The 15124-nt window shown below is 48.8% G+C and overlaps 1 protein-coding gene across 1 annotated transcript in view; it reads right to left on the bottom strand.

The window, feature by feature from the left end:
• LOC115083187 (zinc finger protein 268-like) overlaps positions 1-15124 on the bottom strand; it is a 127541-nt gene that overhangs the window by 29761 nt on the left and 82656 nt on the right. The window contains exon 7 of the mRNA XM_029586994.1: positions 10398-10517. Coding sequence (XP_029442854.1) covers positions 10398-10517 — 120 coding nt within the window. The remainder of the gene's footprint in view (positions 1-10397; positions 10518-15124) is intronic.

The following is a 15124-nucleotide window of genomic DNA, read 5'->3' as shown; positions in this document are numbered from 1 at the left end:
CGAGTCCCGGGGCTTGCGCGCGCAGGGGGGGGGTTTGGGGTAGGTTTTCGGGGGGTACGCGCGTACCCCTTTGAAAATCTATCCCTCTGTTTTTTTTACTTTTTTTTTTTTTTTTTTAAATAGTTGCACAAAATTGAGAAGTTGAGTGGCAAAAGGACGTATGCAGATTTCAAAGGCTCATGACGACATCATTGCCCTGCAACTGTTCACTCTCCCATGCACTGTCACTTGGTCACTGGACCTGAGGAGGAGGGGAGAATGGGAATACACTGAGGTGAGGGGAAAGGGATGAGTCTGTGTCCCTGTGTTAAAGGAGGGCTACCAGGCACGTATCCTCGAATTAACACTGGGAGGCATTAGCCCATTCCCTCCCAAGACCCTCAGCAAAAAAAAAATAACACAACTGGAGGCCTCAAATGGATGTATAAGGCTGCGGCTTTATTGTAAACATTAACAACCAGTTCCGGTACTCGAGCCACTTGGTTACCCATGACGCCAGCCGTGTCAACACCACCTCACCGTCTGCCAAGCAAGATGACCATCATGTCCAACCCCCTGCTGTGGTTTCAAGCAAGGGAGGTAGCCTGCTGGCTCGAGCACTCACTACCAGCATGAGGTAGTGACTCACTTCCCTCATGCCTCCATACCCTTGCTGCGACCTTAATAAACTTAGAAAATACTCTCTAAAGCAGCGGTTCTCAACCGGTGTGTCGCGGCACACTAGTGTGTCGCGAAGCAGCGGCAGGTGTGTCGCGCACCCGGTTCTCTTCACCCACCCCCCCCTTTCATCTCAGCGAGACAAATACTGCTGCCGTTCCTGCCCGGGCTATCAGCACCTTCAAGCCCCGACGGGAACGACAGCAGTGTTTTTGTGGAAACCGGCAACAGGAACGTGACCTTTTCTTCTTCCCGCCCCTGTGGCCCGGAAGAGGAAGTGATGTCTACCGGGCACGCGGGAAGAAGAAAAGGCCATGCCTGCATGCTGCTTCTGCAGAAGGAGCACGGCGCCTGTCCTTCATCCCTGCCGCAAGTGTGAAAACAAACGTTCACTAGTAATATTAAATACGATCCAATCTGATATATGTATTAACTGTGGATGACTTCCACTGTCCAGTCCTTTGAATTGTATCTGTATGCAGACCTGCTTGAGCCACGCTGGACAGAACCCCGTGGGAACTAGCGCTGCGTCACCGTGATTCGCTCAAACTTACAAGCAGCGTAGAATGATCCGAGCTTTGACGCCAGCCCATTACCATGCGCTAATTCTAATGAGAACTTTGAAACGCATCGGGTGAACTAAAAGACAGCGCTATAATTGTGTGAATTAAGTGACAGCACTACAATTCTAGTCTTTTCCTGTGGATTTGAAGATTTGTCTGCAAGCTCATCTCCAGGCTTTCTGTCTGAAGCCTCAGGTTAAGTGTCAGCTTATTAACTTTGTTCGCTTCACCTCTAGCAAGGAGATTTTTATTTGCAAAAACAATATTGCCAAAAATATAAACCTGGGATTCATGGTCACTGAACTAATCCCGGGCCGATGATTACAAATACATAGGCTCTCTCTCCAGTCGTAAGACATAAGACACCACATTCAGTGGTGCAGTCCGTGTCTAATTATATGAGACCATTTTAAGTAAAGCGATTATACCCCAGAATATTCGCACCGCACTGTCATTCAGGGTGAAATTTTGATTTGTGTCGAGAATAGTATCTGCACAGCTCAACATGGGACCGTACTGCGCAGGGTGCCCCTAGCCTATGACATTTATTATTCTCAAAAATACCCTTGCCCGATTTCACAATATTCCTAGGGACCTTCCTGACAGGGCCAATTACCTCGCTCCCTTTTTATTCCTCTTTTTGCCGCTCCTCCTTCTCCTCCCCTCCATGATTCTGAAAAGATCAATATAAGTACGCTTTCTGATCTTCTTATGAAGTGCTCTGGGTACACTCTCCCACAACTGTGTTAGGGTAATCAATGCCAGGGGACTCCCGGATGCCTGAATCTTATCCTCATCTGGCCTACTCAGGCTAGTTTCTGAGGAACTCTCTGAATCGGATTAATCGGAAGAGATATCCGAACTAGAGGCTGACCTGTTTTCGCATGACCTTCCCCTTCAATCTACCTGGCTTTGCCGATACCGCCTCTGTACCAGAAATGTCATTGTTGCCCTCGCCTCCGGATGATTCCCCCATTGTAGTTCCAACACCAGGGTCATCCACAGATTCTCAGGAAGTGGTATCGGCTGATGTGATTCATGGTTCCGCTCTTCCTATTTTCAATGACTGCAGTGTTTCTCCACAACCTGGCGCTGAAGGCCTTGTGAGCTGAGAAGAATCCTGCACCGCTGGCTCAAGTGAGTGAACGGTTGGCCAACAATGACTCTTGTCATGCGATCCCACTCTTGATCCTGTTCCCCGAGTTATGCTCTGTGGAACAGCAAAGCTCCAGGAGCAGGAGTTGGCCAATATCCCCATGGGTGTGGAGGAGCATGGAATGGGCCAGCAGCTAAATATTCGGGTACGTTGTGGGGGCCCACTGCAGCAAGGCCATTGCCTGAGGTGTCTTGCCCGAGAGATCGCCTGAACTTGAACCCCAGCTACTGGCTATAGGAGGTATCTGCTGCATGTGGGGGGTAGGAGGCTAGCCTGGACCAGGTGCCCATTGAGCACCATGAAAGAAGGCATTAGTATATGATCAGGTCCATGTACCTGATCCTGCCCCGCTGCCGACCTGACAAGGAGTATCTGGCCCCGTCTGTACGCCACTGCCTGGCTGCCAACTATGCTCTGAGATAGCCTCAGATGGCGAAAACTGTGCCTGCCATGTATGTTCAGTGTTCTGTAATGCCTGATCGTGTTCCCATTCACATGGAAGTGTTGGTTCCAGGCCCCCACCAGTGGAGCACACTTCCCCTCTGCGCTTTCTTGCTTTTGATTGGCTCTTCCTGACTGCGGGGAGTCTTGTATCGCGCGCCGGAGCATAAACTGTGTTGCTGTGCTGAATCAGCCACATCAGCAGCCTTATCCATGAAACCAGAGGTCTTCGTGGGTCCTCTACGCTTCGACCAGACACCCTGATGCCACTTGTTGAGCCCATAATGTGGGCCTCTCTAATTGACTTCCCCCCACCGACAGCCTTAATCGTCAGCCTGGTGCTCACCTCCCGCCAAATTCCACTGCTCCATTCAATAGGTTGCAGCTACACCCATCGGATTGCATGCAGAAGCGCTGTTCCCGCGCTGGCTCGTCTCTTCAGCACTGCGCCGCCACCTGTCAGGAGCAAACCACAAGCTCTGCGACACCACCATTACCGGGCACAAAATTCGGAAGCATGCTGTTTCCACATGTGCTTTTGCCGCGCACCCTGTCGCTGGAGATCGAGCCGTGATAGAGGCAAGACCTCACATTGCAATGCTAGCGAAGCAAAAGAATGTGTGCTTGGGGATAGCAGGTTCAAAAGGACCGTAATGATGTCATTGCCCTGCGACTGCTCACCCTCCCATGCGCAGATGTCACTTGGTCAACAACATAATAACAAGAACAGTTAAAATAACCCTGGATTCATGTTCCGCATGTGACCTGCAGTAAACAGCATCTTCACATTCCTGATCATACCCAGATCAATCCAGACAAGTGGGTTTTGCCTCCTTACCAGCAGATGGAGTCAGAGAAACAAAAGTTTGAGGCACAGCTGCATAACAGAGAGGGCCACCTGCAGTCCCCTCAGTATTTCTCTGATTCCAGCAGATGGTAGAGGTGTAAACCTGAAGTCTGAGATTAAGAAAGAGAGAGAGAGAGAAATTGAAGCAGGAGAATTTTGGAGGAAGCACCCTGAGGTGTTAGGCTCCTGGGTGGACCATCCCTCAGGTTAAGCTGGGTGTCCGGGGTGGAGGGGGGGGGGGTTGGGAACCCCTGCCTTGTGCTCGCCCATATCGTGTCGGGAGCCCTGAAAGCTGGGGGACTGGTTCCCTCAGGGCCTCTGTCTGCAAGGCCCTGGAATCAGGGAAGTACCCCTGTGTGTGGGGCTGCAGGCCTTGGCAGACAGAAGGTAATTACTGCACTGGTCCACATGTGTCATGGGGGGGAGCGGCATTAGCGGCCAGGCCTGCAGTGGAGAAGGCCTGTGGAGGATTCTGGACCGTGCTGAGGCCGGAGAGCAGCGGTCTTTTCCGAAGGCGGTGCCCGGCTGATTTTTCCTGTGCCGCGGGAAATGGCGCGGCACGGTTAAAAAAAAAAAAAAAAAAAAGGCATACACCAGAGCGGCGACTGAGGCCGGCAGTGTTTGCAGGCTGCGAGGCGGCCAATGGTGCGGGAGCACGTGGTATGGCACCCGAACCGCGCAGAGAAGTGAGCCGCGCGTGTGGGGCTGCGGTCTACACGCTTGAATTCTCGTTCCCTCTGTCCTCAGCGGGGGCGCATCCCGGGGGACATGGATTTCCCGCCCTTCGGGGGGGGGGGGGCCGCAGGCAGGAGTCCTTTTTAACTAGGGAACGCAGAGATTTCCCTCCCCCGTTTTCTCCTGTGGTTCAGGGGGACTCCGACGACAGCCTGGAAAAAGTCCCTACGATGTCTTTCCGATAGCCATTTGCTTGGCAAGGCGTATTTCTGAACCCCAGGGTACCGCCAGGCATAAGAACATAAGAAAATGCCATACTGGGTCAGACCAAGGGTCCATCAAGCCCAGCATCCTGCTTCCAACAGTGGCCAATCGAGGCCATAAGAACCTGGCAAGTACCCAAAAACTAAATCTATCCCATGTTACTGTTGCTAGTAATAGCAGTGGCTATTTTCCAAGTCAACTTAATTAATAGCAGGTAATGGACTTCTCCTCCAAGAACTTATCCAATCCTTTTTTAAACACAGCTATACTAACTGCACTAACCACATCCTCTGGTAACAAATTCCAGAGTTTAATTGTACGTTGAGTAAAAAAGAACTTTCTCTGATTAGTTTTAAATGTGCCCCATGCTAACTTCATGGAGTGTCCCCTAGTCTTTCTACTATCCGAAAGAGTAAATAACCGATTCACATCTTCCCGTTCTAGACTTCTCATGATTTTAAACACCTCTATCATATCCCCCCTCAGTCGTCTCTTCTCCAAGCTGAAAAGTCCTAACCTCTTTAGTCTTTCCTCATAGGGGAGTTGTTCCATTCCCCTTATCATTTTGGTAGCCCTTCTCTGTACCTTCTCCATCGCAATTATATCTTTTTTGAGATGTGGCGACCAGAATTGTACACAGTATTCAAGGTGCGGTCTCACCATGGAGCGATACAGAGGCATTATGACATTTTCCGTTTTATTCATCATTCCTTTTCTAATAATTCCCAACATTCTGTTTGCTTTTTTGACTGCCGCAGCACACTGAACTGACGATTTCAATGTGTTATCCACTATGACACCTAGATCTCTTTCTTGGGTTGTAGCACCTAATATGGAACCCAACATTGTGTAACTATAGCATGGGTTATTTTTCCCTATATGCATCACCTTGCACTTATCCACATTAAATTTCATCTGCCATTTGGATGCCCAATTTTCCAGTCTCACAAGGTCTTCCTGCAATTTATCACAATCTGCTTGTGATTTAACTACTCTGAACAATTTTGTGTCATCTGCAAATTTGATTATCTCACTCGTCGTATTTCTTTCCAGATCATTTATAAATATATTGAACAGTAAGGGTCCCAATACAGATCCCTGAGGCACTCCACTGTCCACTCCCTTCCACTGAGAAAATTGCCCATTTAATCCTACTCTCTGTTTCCTGTCTTTTAGCCAGTTTGCAATCCACGAAAGGACATCACCACCTACCCCATGAGATCCTCACTTGAAGTTTTTCGAAACGGGGGTTCCCCCTTTTTTAAACCTAAGGTGGTTTCATCTCTAAAGACTTGCTGAATCCTGAGAGTCCTAAAACTGACTCCGCTGGGGGTCAAGCAGGTACCTGTGCTGAGTGTCAGTTGCTGTCAGCAAAAGAAATATACAGGGCAACAACATGGTCCTCCTTGCACACATTTTATCACCTTAATAGGTTGGACGTCCACGGTTAGACACTTCTGCCTTCGGAGCAGGCATTTGACAAGGGAATCCTTCAAGTTCCCTCCCAGTTTGTTTGTTTGGTTTTTTTTTCTGCAATTGAAAATTTTTATTGAATGTCACAATACACACGGAAAAACAAAAGTTATACAAAGTGGACGTCCCCATTTCCCGTAAGAAACTCCCTCAGCCGCACGCCCATATCCCTCCCAAACAGTAGCTAGCAAATACATACAAAGGGGAATAGCAAAATCAGTCATCATTTGCAATGTGCAATAAAAATAATCCGCTGAGAACCAGAAAAGTAGTTACAGAGACAAGATGAACAATACTAATACTGAGGAATCTCTCCTAAAAGTCCAACTCCTCCCAGAGAACCACGAAAAGGCGAACACAGGAGAAAAATGGAAAAGTAAGACAACCAAGCTGAGAAGAAAAACAAAACAGTCAGCAAGCTAAAAGCAACACTAAGTCTTCGAGTATTTGGAATTCCGCCATATGACGTAAGGCCTCCACGACTTCTCAAAAGATGGCGACTGGTTAATTTGTGAGACTGTAAGATACACCGTGCGATAAGGAGTGCAACACTGCCTGGGATAGTGGGTACCTCCAGACGTTTTCAGAAGGCAGAAAGTTCACACCGTGCTGCTGCAATGAACAACTGATGACAATTTCTGACAGTATTTATCAAGGCCCTTTACCGGCGTATTAAGGAGTACATCGCAGGCATCGTACACATTCCCCCAATCTATAACTTGCTTCCTGAATGAAGAGACTACCCTGCACTCCCACCAAATACGAATTAGAGTGCCGATGGCCCCACAATTTCTCCAGCTAGTGGCATCTACATTAGCATACCTATGATGTAATTTAGCTGGAGTCATATACCAGCGAAACAGGAGTTTGTAACAATTCTCCTAGAAGAGAGCAGATATAGAGCATTTACTTGCTTGCAAAAAAGGCTAGGTCCCAATCGCCCATACTTAAGGGTTCCCTCAAGTCCGCCTCCCAAGCGCAGATGTGTTTAAATGGTTCGGCTATTAAGAACATAACATAAGAACATGCCATGCTGGGTCAGACCAAGGGTCCATCAAACCCAGCATCCTGTTTCCAACAGTGGCCAATCCAGGCCACAAGAACCTGGCAAGTACCCAAAAAGTAAGGAGTAGATTTTTAAAAAATTCGTGTTCGCGTACTTTTGTTGGCGCACCAGTCGCAAACAAAAGTATGCTGGATTTTAGTAGATACGCGCGGCTTCGCGCGTATCTTCTAAAATCCAGGATCGGCGCGCGCAAGGCTGCCGATTTTGGTCAGCCGGCGCGCGCCAAGCCGCGCAGCCTGCCTCCGTTCCCTCCCCTCAACTTCCCCTCCCTTCCTCTACCTAACCCACCCCCCCGGCCCTATCTAAACCACCCCCTTACCTTTGTCCACAGATTTACGCCTCCTGGAGGGAGAAGTAAATCCACGCGCGCCAGCGGGCCGCTGGCGCGCCGAGACGCAACCCGGGGGCGGTTCTGGAGGGCGCGGCCACGCCCCCGGACCGCCCCGGGCCGAAACCACGCCCCCAGGCCCGCCCCCGAAACGCCGCGTCCTGCCCTCAAAACGCGTCGATCGGCCCCGCCCCCGACAAAAACCCCGGGACTTACGCGAGTCCCGGGGCTCTGCGCGCACCGGCAGGCCTATGGAAAATAGGCGCGCAAGGCCCTGCTCGCGTAAATCTGGGCGGATTTACGCGAGCAGGGCTTTTAAAATCCGCCCCTAAGTCTATTCCATGTTACCATTGCTACTGGCAGTGGCTATTCTCTAAGTGAACTTAATAGCAGGTAATGGACTTCTCCTCCAAGAACTTATCCAATCCTTTTTTAAACACAGCTACACTAACTGCACTAACCACATCCTATTACTCCATGAAGGCCATAGATTTTTGACACCAATTCCCGCATCCTATTAACCTGGTCACAATAATGTTCAAACATGGATCTGCCCTGATTCAGGGATGCAGCGAGCTTCTGGGACAGTATAACGTGTCTCACTTGGCCATATGCCAAAGATTCTGTGGGCCCCAAGCAATATTTAGCCATTAAATCATGGAATTGCATTAGAACCCCTTGGGATAGAAGGTATTCAAGGCGGTCAATACCGTGAGTCTTCCAGGTCTCAAAGTTTCCAGAGTGTAAACAGATCAGGAAGGCCACATTATGAAAAAAGAAGTGTGAGAAAGAAATAACTCCTTTTGCCAACCAATTTAGTTTTCCACTGGGACCAAACATGCAATGTATTTTGCAGGGTAAATGGTAAACACAAAAAAACGGTCACCAGGTTGATGTGGGTTGCCAGGGCAAAGCAGAGAGAGGCATCACTACCACCAATGACCGTTCAAGGGTGACCCTTTGTTTCAGAGAACTCTTCCTGTAAATATCCAACGGGGCTCTGAGTTGAGAAGCTGCAAAGTACCAGGTCAAATTGGATGCTCCCAATCCTCCCCTCACTTTAGGCTGAAATATAACCATCCGAGATATCCTTGGGGGTCGGTGTCTCCCAATGAAGTAAAATATTTTCTTCTGCCAAGAGCATCAAATGGCAGTGGATAAAAGACTGGCAAAGTTATAAATAAGTATAAAAAGCAAGGAAGAATATTCATTTTAACAAAAGATATATTGGGGGGAGGGGGGGAGGAAGTGACGTCGCCCACCGGGGCTTTATCGGGGCAAAAAGCGTGCTTACCCGTGTGAATCCAGCTGGCACGAAGATTTTGAAAGCGGAAACCTCCCTGCTCATGGTGGCGAACAAAAAAAAACCTGTAGATTTCAAAAAATTCTCCTATAATAAAAGCGGGGAGGATTTAGACCCAGACGGGCACAAGATGGCGGCGGAAGATGACGCTGAGGAGTCGGGGGATGCGGAGAAGACGCGCGGAGGTCAGAATCGGAGCCCCCATCCCGAGCCGAGCTGCGCAACTGGCTCACTGAATTACGCCAAGATATTAAAAATTTCAAAATGCTACAGGAAATCCGAAGAATGCGCGGAGCTAGGTCGCAGAATCGAGGAAGCTGATACTAGACTCGACGACCACGAGGAACGGTGGGAAAAACAGCCACAAGGTCTGAAAGACATGCAGTCTACTCACAATGACCTGGCTGATAAAATTGAGGACTTGGAGACCAGGTCCAGGCGCTGTAATCTGCGCTTCAAAGGCATCCCTGAGAGAGAGGAATAAGCAAACTGTATGCCAGTGATCCACAAAATATGCAGTATGTTGCTGGGGGAGGCGGACTCTGCCAGCGATGACTCCCAGCCCAGCTCGCAGATCGAACGGGCACACAGATCTCTCAGGCCCAAGACAGGGAATAAGCCTCGTGATATCATTGTCTGTTTTCAATCCTTCGCCTATAAGGAAAAAAATAGCAACTGCGGCGAGGAAACAAAGATCCTGGCGCTGGGAAGACAATGAAATAGCTACCTCCGCGGACTTAGCAGCTACTACGCTACGGAAGAGACTAGACTTGAAACCTGTAACTACAGCACTGACCATTGCGAAGGTCAGATACAGATGGCTTTTCCCCCTTCAGCCTGTGGTTGCAGCTGGAAGGGAAATCGTACAGGACCCGCATTGGTGGAAGAAGCAGCGAAGGCCTTGAAGGAGGCAGGGATGGCGGTGGAGCTACCTGCTCCCACCAACACAGCATCTACAGGACCTAGACCCGAGACACCAAGATGGCAACGAATCACTAAAGGCGGTCGCAGACTCCGGAGGAATACCGGTGATGAAACGAGGGATACTGCAACCACTGGAACTACTCAGCCTGCCAGAGTTTGCTTGAACAACACATGTGATCCTTCGACCTGATTCCATCAGATGGTTCCTTTATGGACCCCGTGAGAACATTCACTGGCCATACTTTTTGGTAGGGTCTTATTAATCTGCGTTTATCAAAGTATTGTAAGATAGTTTACCTTTTAGCTGCTCCCGGGGGCGGGAGGCTCCGTTTATCAGCATGGGTTCTTCCTCCAGTAGTTACTGGTAATGACTGGAACTTTCCCAGGTGGTTATGAGGAGGGCTGGGGGTGGGGGGAGGGTACTTGGGTCTCTACACATGTGTAAGCTTTTCAATAGAGGGGAAAAGAAGGGGATCTGTCTGCATTGAGCCAGGTCTGTTGCTACTGCGGCACAGAGGACTTTCCCCACAGTGCACCAGTAAACAAGCTCTGTCTCTGACTGGTGCCTGTAACAGAAACCCTGTGAGTGATTACAGAGCTCTCCAGAGGAGCTTGTGAAGGGGTCTCTGCAGTTCCCAGCTGCTCCTTCCACTCTTCCTCTCATCAGTTTTACCCCGGTCCCTCTTATTACTGCACTCACCTGAGCAGCTGCTTCTCCCAGTTCCTCTTTCCTCTGATCCCGGCTCATCCCTGATGTACGGCTCTTCCCCTCGTTCAATGTGGGAGATAATATCAGGGGTGACGGACGGAGAGCCTGATCCTGGGGTAAGAGCGCTGCATTAGTTTTCTCATCATCACTCTGGGTGAGATTCCACCACATTGGACAACTTTTCAGCACAAAGATATTCATCAGCCTCAAGGAACAAAAATATTCAAACCTTCAGTTACAGAGGAAGAGTTTTGGGATCCTGCATGTCTCAGAAATCTCACATAAAATTCCTCTTCTCAACTTTTCAATCTAGCTCCCATTAAGAATAGCGTAATATATTATCTGCCTCATAATATACCCAAGCCTCATTATCCTTTATTCAGATATAGTAATCAGGTCCCTACCAAACAGGATTTACAACAGGAGGTCCCCAAACTTGGCCCAGGAGGGTTGCCAACCAATCGGGTTTTGAGGATTTCCACAATTAATATGCTTTTGATCTATTTGCATTCTCGTCCTCTATTGTATGCCAAGAGATCTCATGCATTTTCATTGTAGAAATCGCAAAAGCCTGGCTGGGCTACAGCCCTCAAGGAATAGAGTGTGAGACTCCCTGGCTTACAATCTAAGTTGGTACCTAAGACAATGGAGGGTAAAGTGATTTGCCTAAAGTCACAGGGAGCATCAGTGAGAGAAGTGGGATTTAAACCCAGGCTTCCTTGCTTCTGAGCTCGCTGCTGTATATTTAGCCCTACTTTTATAACTATTCCTCTGCCTTGAAGTCTCATCATCACAGCACCATCCTGTGGCAAGGCTCACACAACCATCGTTTCCTAGGCATGTCCAAATGTGATCCCACCGTCTAGACACTAGGTGTCACTGCAGAGCAATGATAGAGGCTTCCCTCCCTGTGGGCTGAGCGCTGCGGCTTACAGCCAACTGCACTGCGCAACAGATCAGCAAACCACAACCTGCTGCATATACAATAGCTCCCCTCTTCATTTCCCAAAAACATTCACCACTTCTCACACTGCCCGCGAGCACTTGTAGCTCCTCTCCATCAGGTTTCACCCCCTTCTCCCCTCACTGACTTTCAGCATTCAACCGGAGTTCTGGGTGAATCCCTCCTCAGCTGGAGCAGACACCACCCAGCAGAGAAGACAGGAGGGGAGGAGCTGGAGCAGGGAACAGAAGCTATTCTTTGCTCTGTACTGCTGCTGTGTCAGCTCTAGTTACAGCCACAGGGTAAAGAGCAAGAGAAAGTCCGGGGCCAAGCTGAGGTCAGGGCAGGCAGCAGTCAGAGAGTCACTGGGTACTTGCCAAGGGTCGGGGCAGGCAGTGAGCGAAGCGTAGTCCAGATCCGAAGGAATGGTCAGTGGCATGTGGTAGGCAAGAAAATAGTCCAGGTCCAAAGCGAAGGTCAAATCCAAGAAGGCAGGCCAAGGCAAGTTAAGAAGCAAGGCAAGGAGGATGGACTGGAGGGCTGGACGAGGCAAGGTAGGAAGCAGGAACACAATGGCAACATATACTGCACAAAAAGCCTGGAGATTTGTTGCTAAGGCATCAATGGAGTGCCAGGCTGGCCTTGAAATAGAAGGTGCTACTGACGTCATCAAGAGGCACTCTTGCAGGCTTTCCCACCACTGGGCTTTCAAAGGCTCAAGCGTGCACCCAGAACCAGTGCTGGCAGGAAGGAGTAGGAGTGAGTAGCAGTGTCCCCGCCACAAAGAAAGCCTTTTGTCGAGGCCGGCTGTCGTCATCCCAGGATGAGTGTGGCTGGTCGCAGGACCACCCCACAACTGGCCAAACATTACAGTACCCCCTTCCTAAGCCCTCTCCTTGGCTTTGGCTTCTGGGAGAAGTGCTGATGGAAGTCTCATCATTTGGGGGGCTTGGAGATTGGATGCAGGCTCCCATGAGTTCTCCTTGGGACCAAAACCTTTCTAGGTGATAAAATATTCAAGACAATCCCGGGGTCTACCTCAAATTCAGTGTCAGTCTTGCATACGGCTTCAGAGAGACTAGGAAGTTGTCATGATGGCCAAGAGAGAATCAGAAGCTTCAAGAGTGAGATGTGGAAGATGTTATGTATTTTCAGTGTGAGTGGAAGTTTTAGTTGGTACGCCATGGCTCCTACCTGAAAAAGAATGGGGAACGGCTCAATAAACCTGGATACGAATCTTTAGGCGCAGGTTTTGGGTGCTTAACCATACTCGTTCTCCCGGCCTAAACTGTCACCTGCTTTTTGAATTGACTAGCTGCTATGGGGAGTAGCTGATGTGTCTTTTTCCAAAGGTCCTTACGATCTCGGCTCATGGCATTAGCTGCCGGGCAGGATACCGAGTGTGGGACTGGGAGAGCTATCCTGGGGTGCCTGCCATAGATGATCTGAAATGGTGATTTGGTTTGGTGGAACATCCGTTTGTTGTGGCAGAACTCTGCCCATGGATGTTCGTTGATATATGATCTTGAGGATCCGGTTGACCCTTTCCATCTGACCACTGCTTTGTGGATGGTAAGCAAATGTGAAGGCCAGTATGATTCCAAACTTCTTGCAGAGGCCTCTCCAAACTTGAGCTGTGAATTAAACTCCTTGGTCCTCTACTGAACTTAACAACCATGACCCCCCCCCCTCATCCCCGCCCCCTCCCACATCCCTGTCCCCCTTCCTCCCACCCCCCCCTCCTCCTCCTCTTCCCATTTCAACAGCCCCATCCTCCTCCTCCCATTTCAACAGCCCCATCCTCCTCCTACCCCTCCATATCCACCCTCTTACCTGTCACTTTGTGAATAGTTAAAGAACCTATTTTTCTTCTACCCTCCTAAGAATTACCTCCCCTTACCCGCCCATATTCCAATCACCTTTTCTCTTCTACTCTCCTTATTAGTTTATCACGTAACACCTGACAAACCACCTATCCCAAGTTGAACAGTTGTCATAATGTTTATCTATTCTAATCTATAGTAAAGCTAAATAATGTTTATCTATGCTTATCTATTCTAAATTATTGTAAAGCCTGTTGCTACGTTACGTTACAATGTGAACCGGGGTGATGTTTTTAACGTGCCCCGGTATATAAAAAAATTCTTAAATAAATAAATAAAATTAATATGGGAAGGGAGTCCACAGAGACAAAAGACAAGCCGCACAAAGAGGTGAGCCAGTTCCGGTGCAAATGGCAAACCAGATAGCAGCGTGAAGTAAGCCATCTTGGAGAAGCAATCTAGCATGACCCATATCATGGTATGGCCATTAGAGAGAGGGAGATCGGTGATGAATTCAGTGGACAGGTGAGGCCAGGGTTCCTTGTGGGCCAGCAATAGCTGTCACAGACCCCAAGGGTCAGCATGAGAGCTCTTCTGCTTGACACAAGTGGAGTAGGACTCCACATAGTGTTTCAAGTCTTGCTTCATCTGGGACCACTAATAGTAGTGAAGGATTAATTCCAGAGTTCTGGCAACCCCAGGGTGTCCTGCCAGAGTACTTTTTCCCAAAGACATTTAGGAACCACAGTTTTCCCTGATGGTACGAGGACTGCCTTTGTGGCTACTGGGTCTATAATGTGAACATCTTCAGTCTCAAAGAAACGTGAAAGGCCATCAGCCCATTGGTTCTTCTCCGTGGGTCGATAGCACAGCTCAAAGTCAAAGCAGGTGAAGAACAGTGACCACCTAGCCTGTCAAAGGTTGAGGCGCTGAGCCTGCTGCAAATATTTCAGGTTTTTGAGATCAGTATAAATAGTCATCGGGTATCTGGCTCCTTCTAGGAAGTGATGCCACTCCTTTAATGCAAACTTCACTGACAGGAGTTCCCAGTCCCCAACTGTATAGTTCATTTTGGTAGGTGTGAATTTCTGGGAGAAGTACAAGCATGGCAAGAGAGTCCCTTGGTCATAGTATTCGGCGAGGACAGCCCCTATCTTAAGGGCCGACACATCTACCACCAAGACAAAGAGTTTGGACAGGTCTGGGTGTCGCATGCAGTGTTCCTGAGAGAATTCCTGTTTGAGATGCTGGAAGGCCTGGATGGCCTCTTTTGGCCAGTACTTAGTGTCTGCACACTTCTTGGTTAAGGACAGACAATGGGGCTGCCTGTGAGGAATACCTGAGTATAAAATGCCTATAGTAATTTGGAAATCCCAGGAAAAGTTGTAATGCCTTGAGTCCCACAGGATAGGGCCAGTCCTACATAGAAACATAGAAATGACGGCAGAAAAAGACCAATCGGCCCATCTAGTCTGCCCAGCAAGCTTCCACACTTATTTTCCCATACTTATCTGTTTCATCAACTACCAAGTTCAGGGCCCTTGTTGGTAACTGTTTGATTCAAATTTCCTGCCATCCCCTGTCATTGATGCAGAGAGTAATGTTGGAGTTGCATCAAAGGTGAGCATAAGGCTTATGGTTAAGGGTAGTAACCGCCGCATCAAGCAAGTTACCCCGATGCTTGTTTACCCAGACTGCACAGATCGATGCCTTGTTGGATGTTGTCTGAATGTAAATCCTGTTTTCCACATTTCCCCCTGCCATAGAAGCAGAAAGCAGCGCTGTATATGCATTCAAAGTGATATATCAGGCTTAATTGGTTTAGGGTAGTAACCGCTGCAATAAGAAAGCTACCCCCACGCTTATTTGTTTTCCCAGATTGTGAAGTTCAGTCCTTTTTGGTTGTTATCTGAATGCAAATCCTCTTTTCCACATTTCCCCTTGCCGTTCAA

Source organism: Rhinatrema bivittatum, chromosome 2, assembly GCF_901001135.1.
Source record: "Rhinatrema bivittatum chromosome 2, aRhiBiv1.1, whole genome shotgun sequence".
NCBI classification, from domain to species: Eukaryota; Metazoa; Chordata; class Amphibia; order Gymnophiona; family Rhinatrematidae; genus Rhinatrema; species Rhinatrema bivittatum.
The sequence above is the reverse complement of the archived record's forward strand: the minus strand, read 5'-3'. Positions and strand labels throughout refer to the sequence as shown.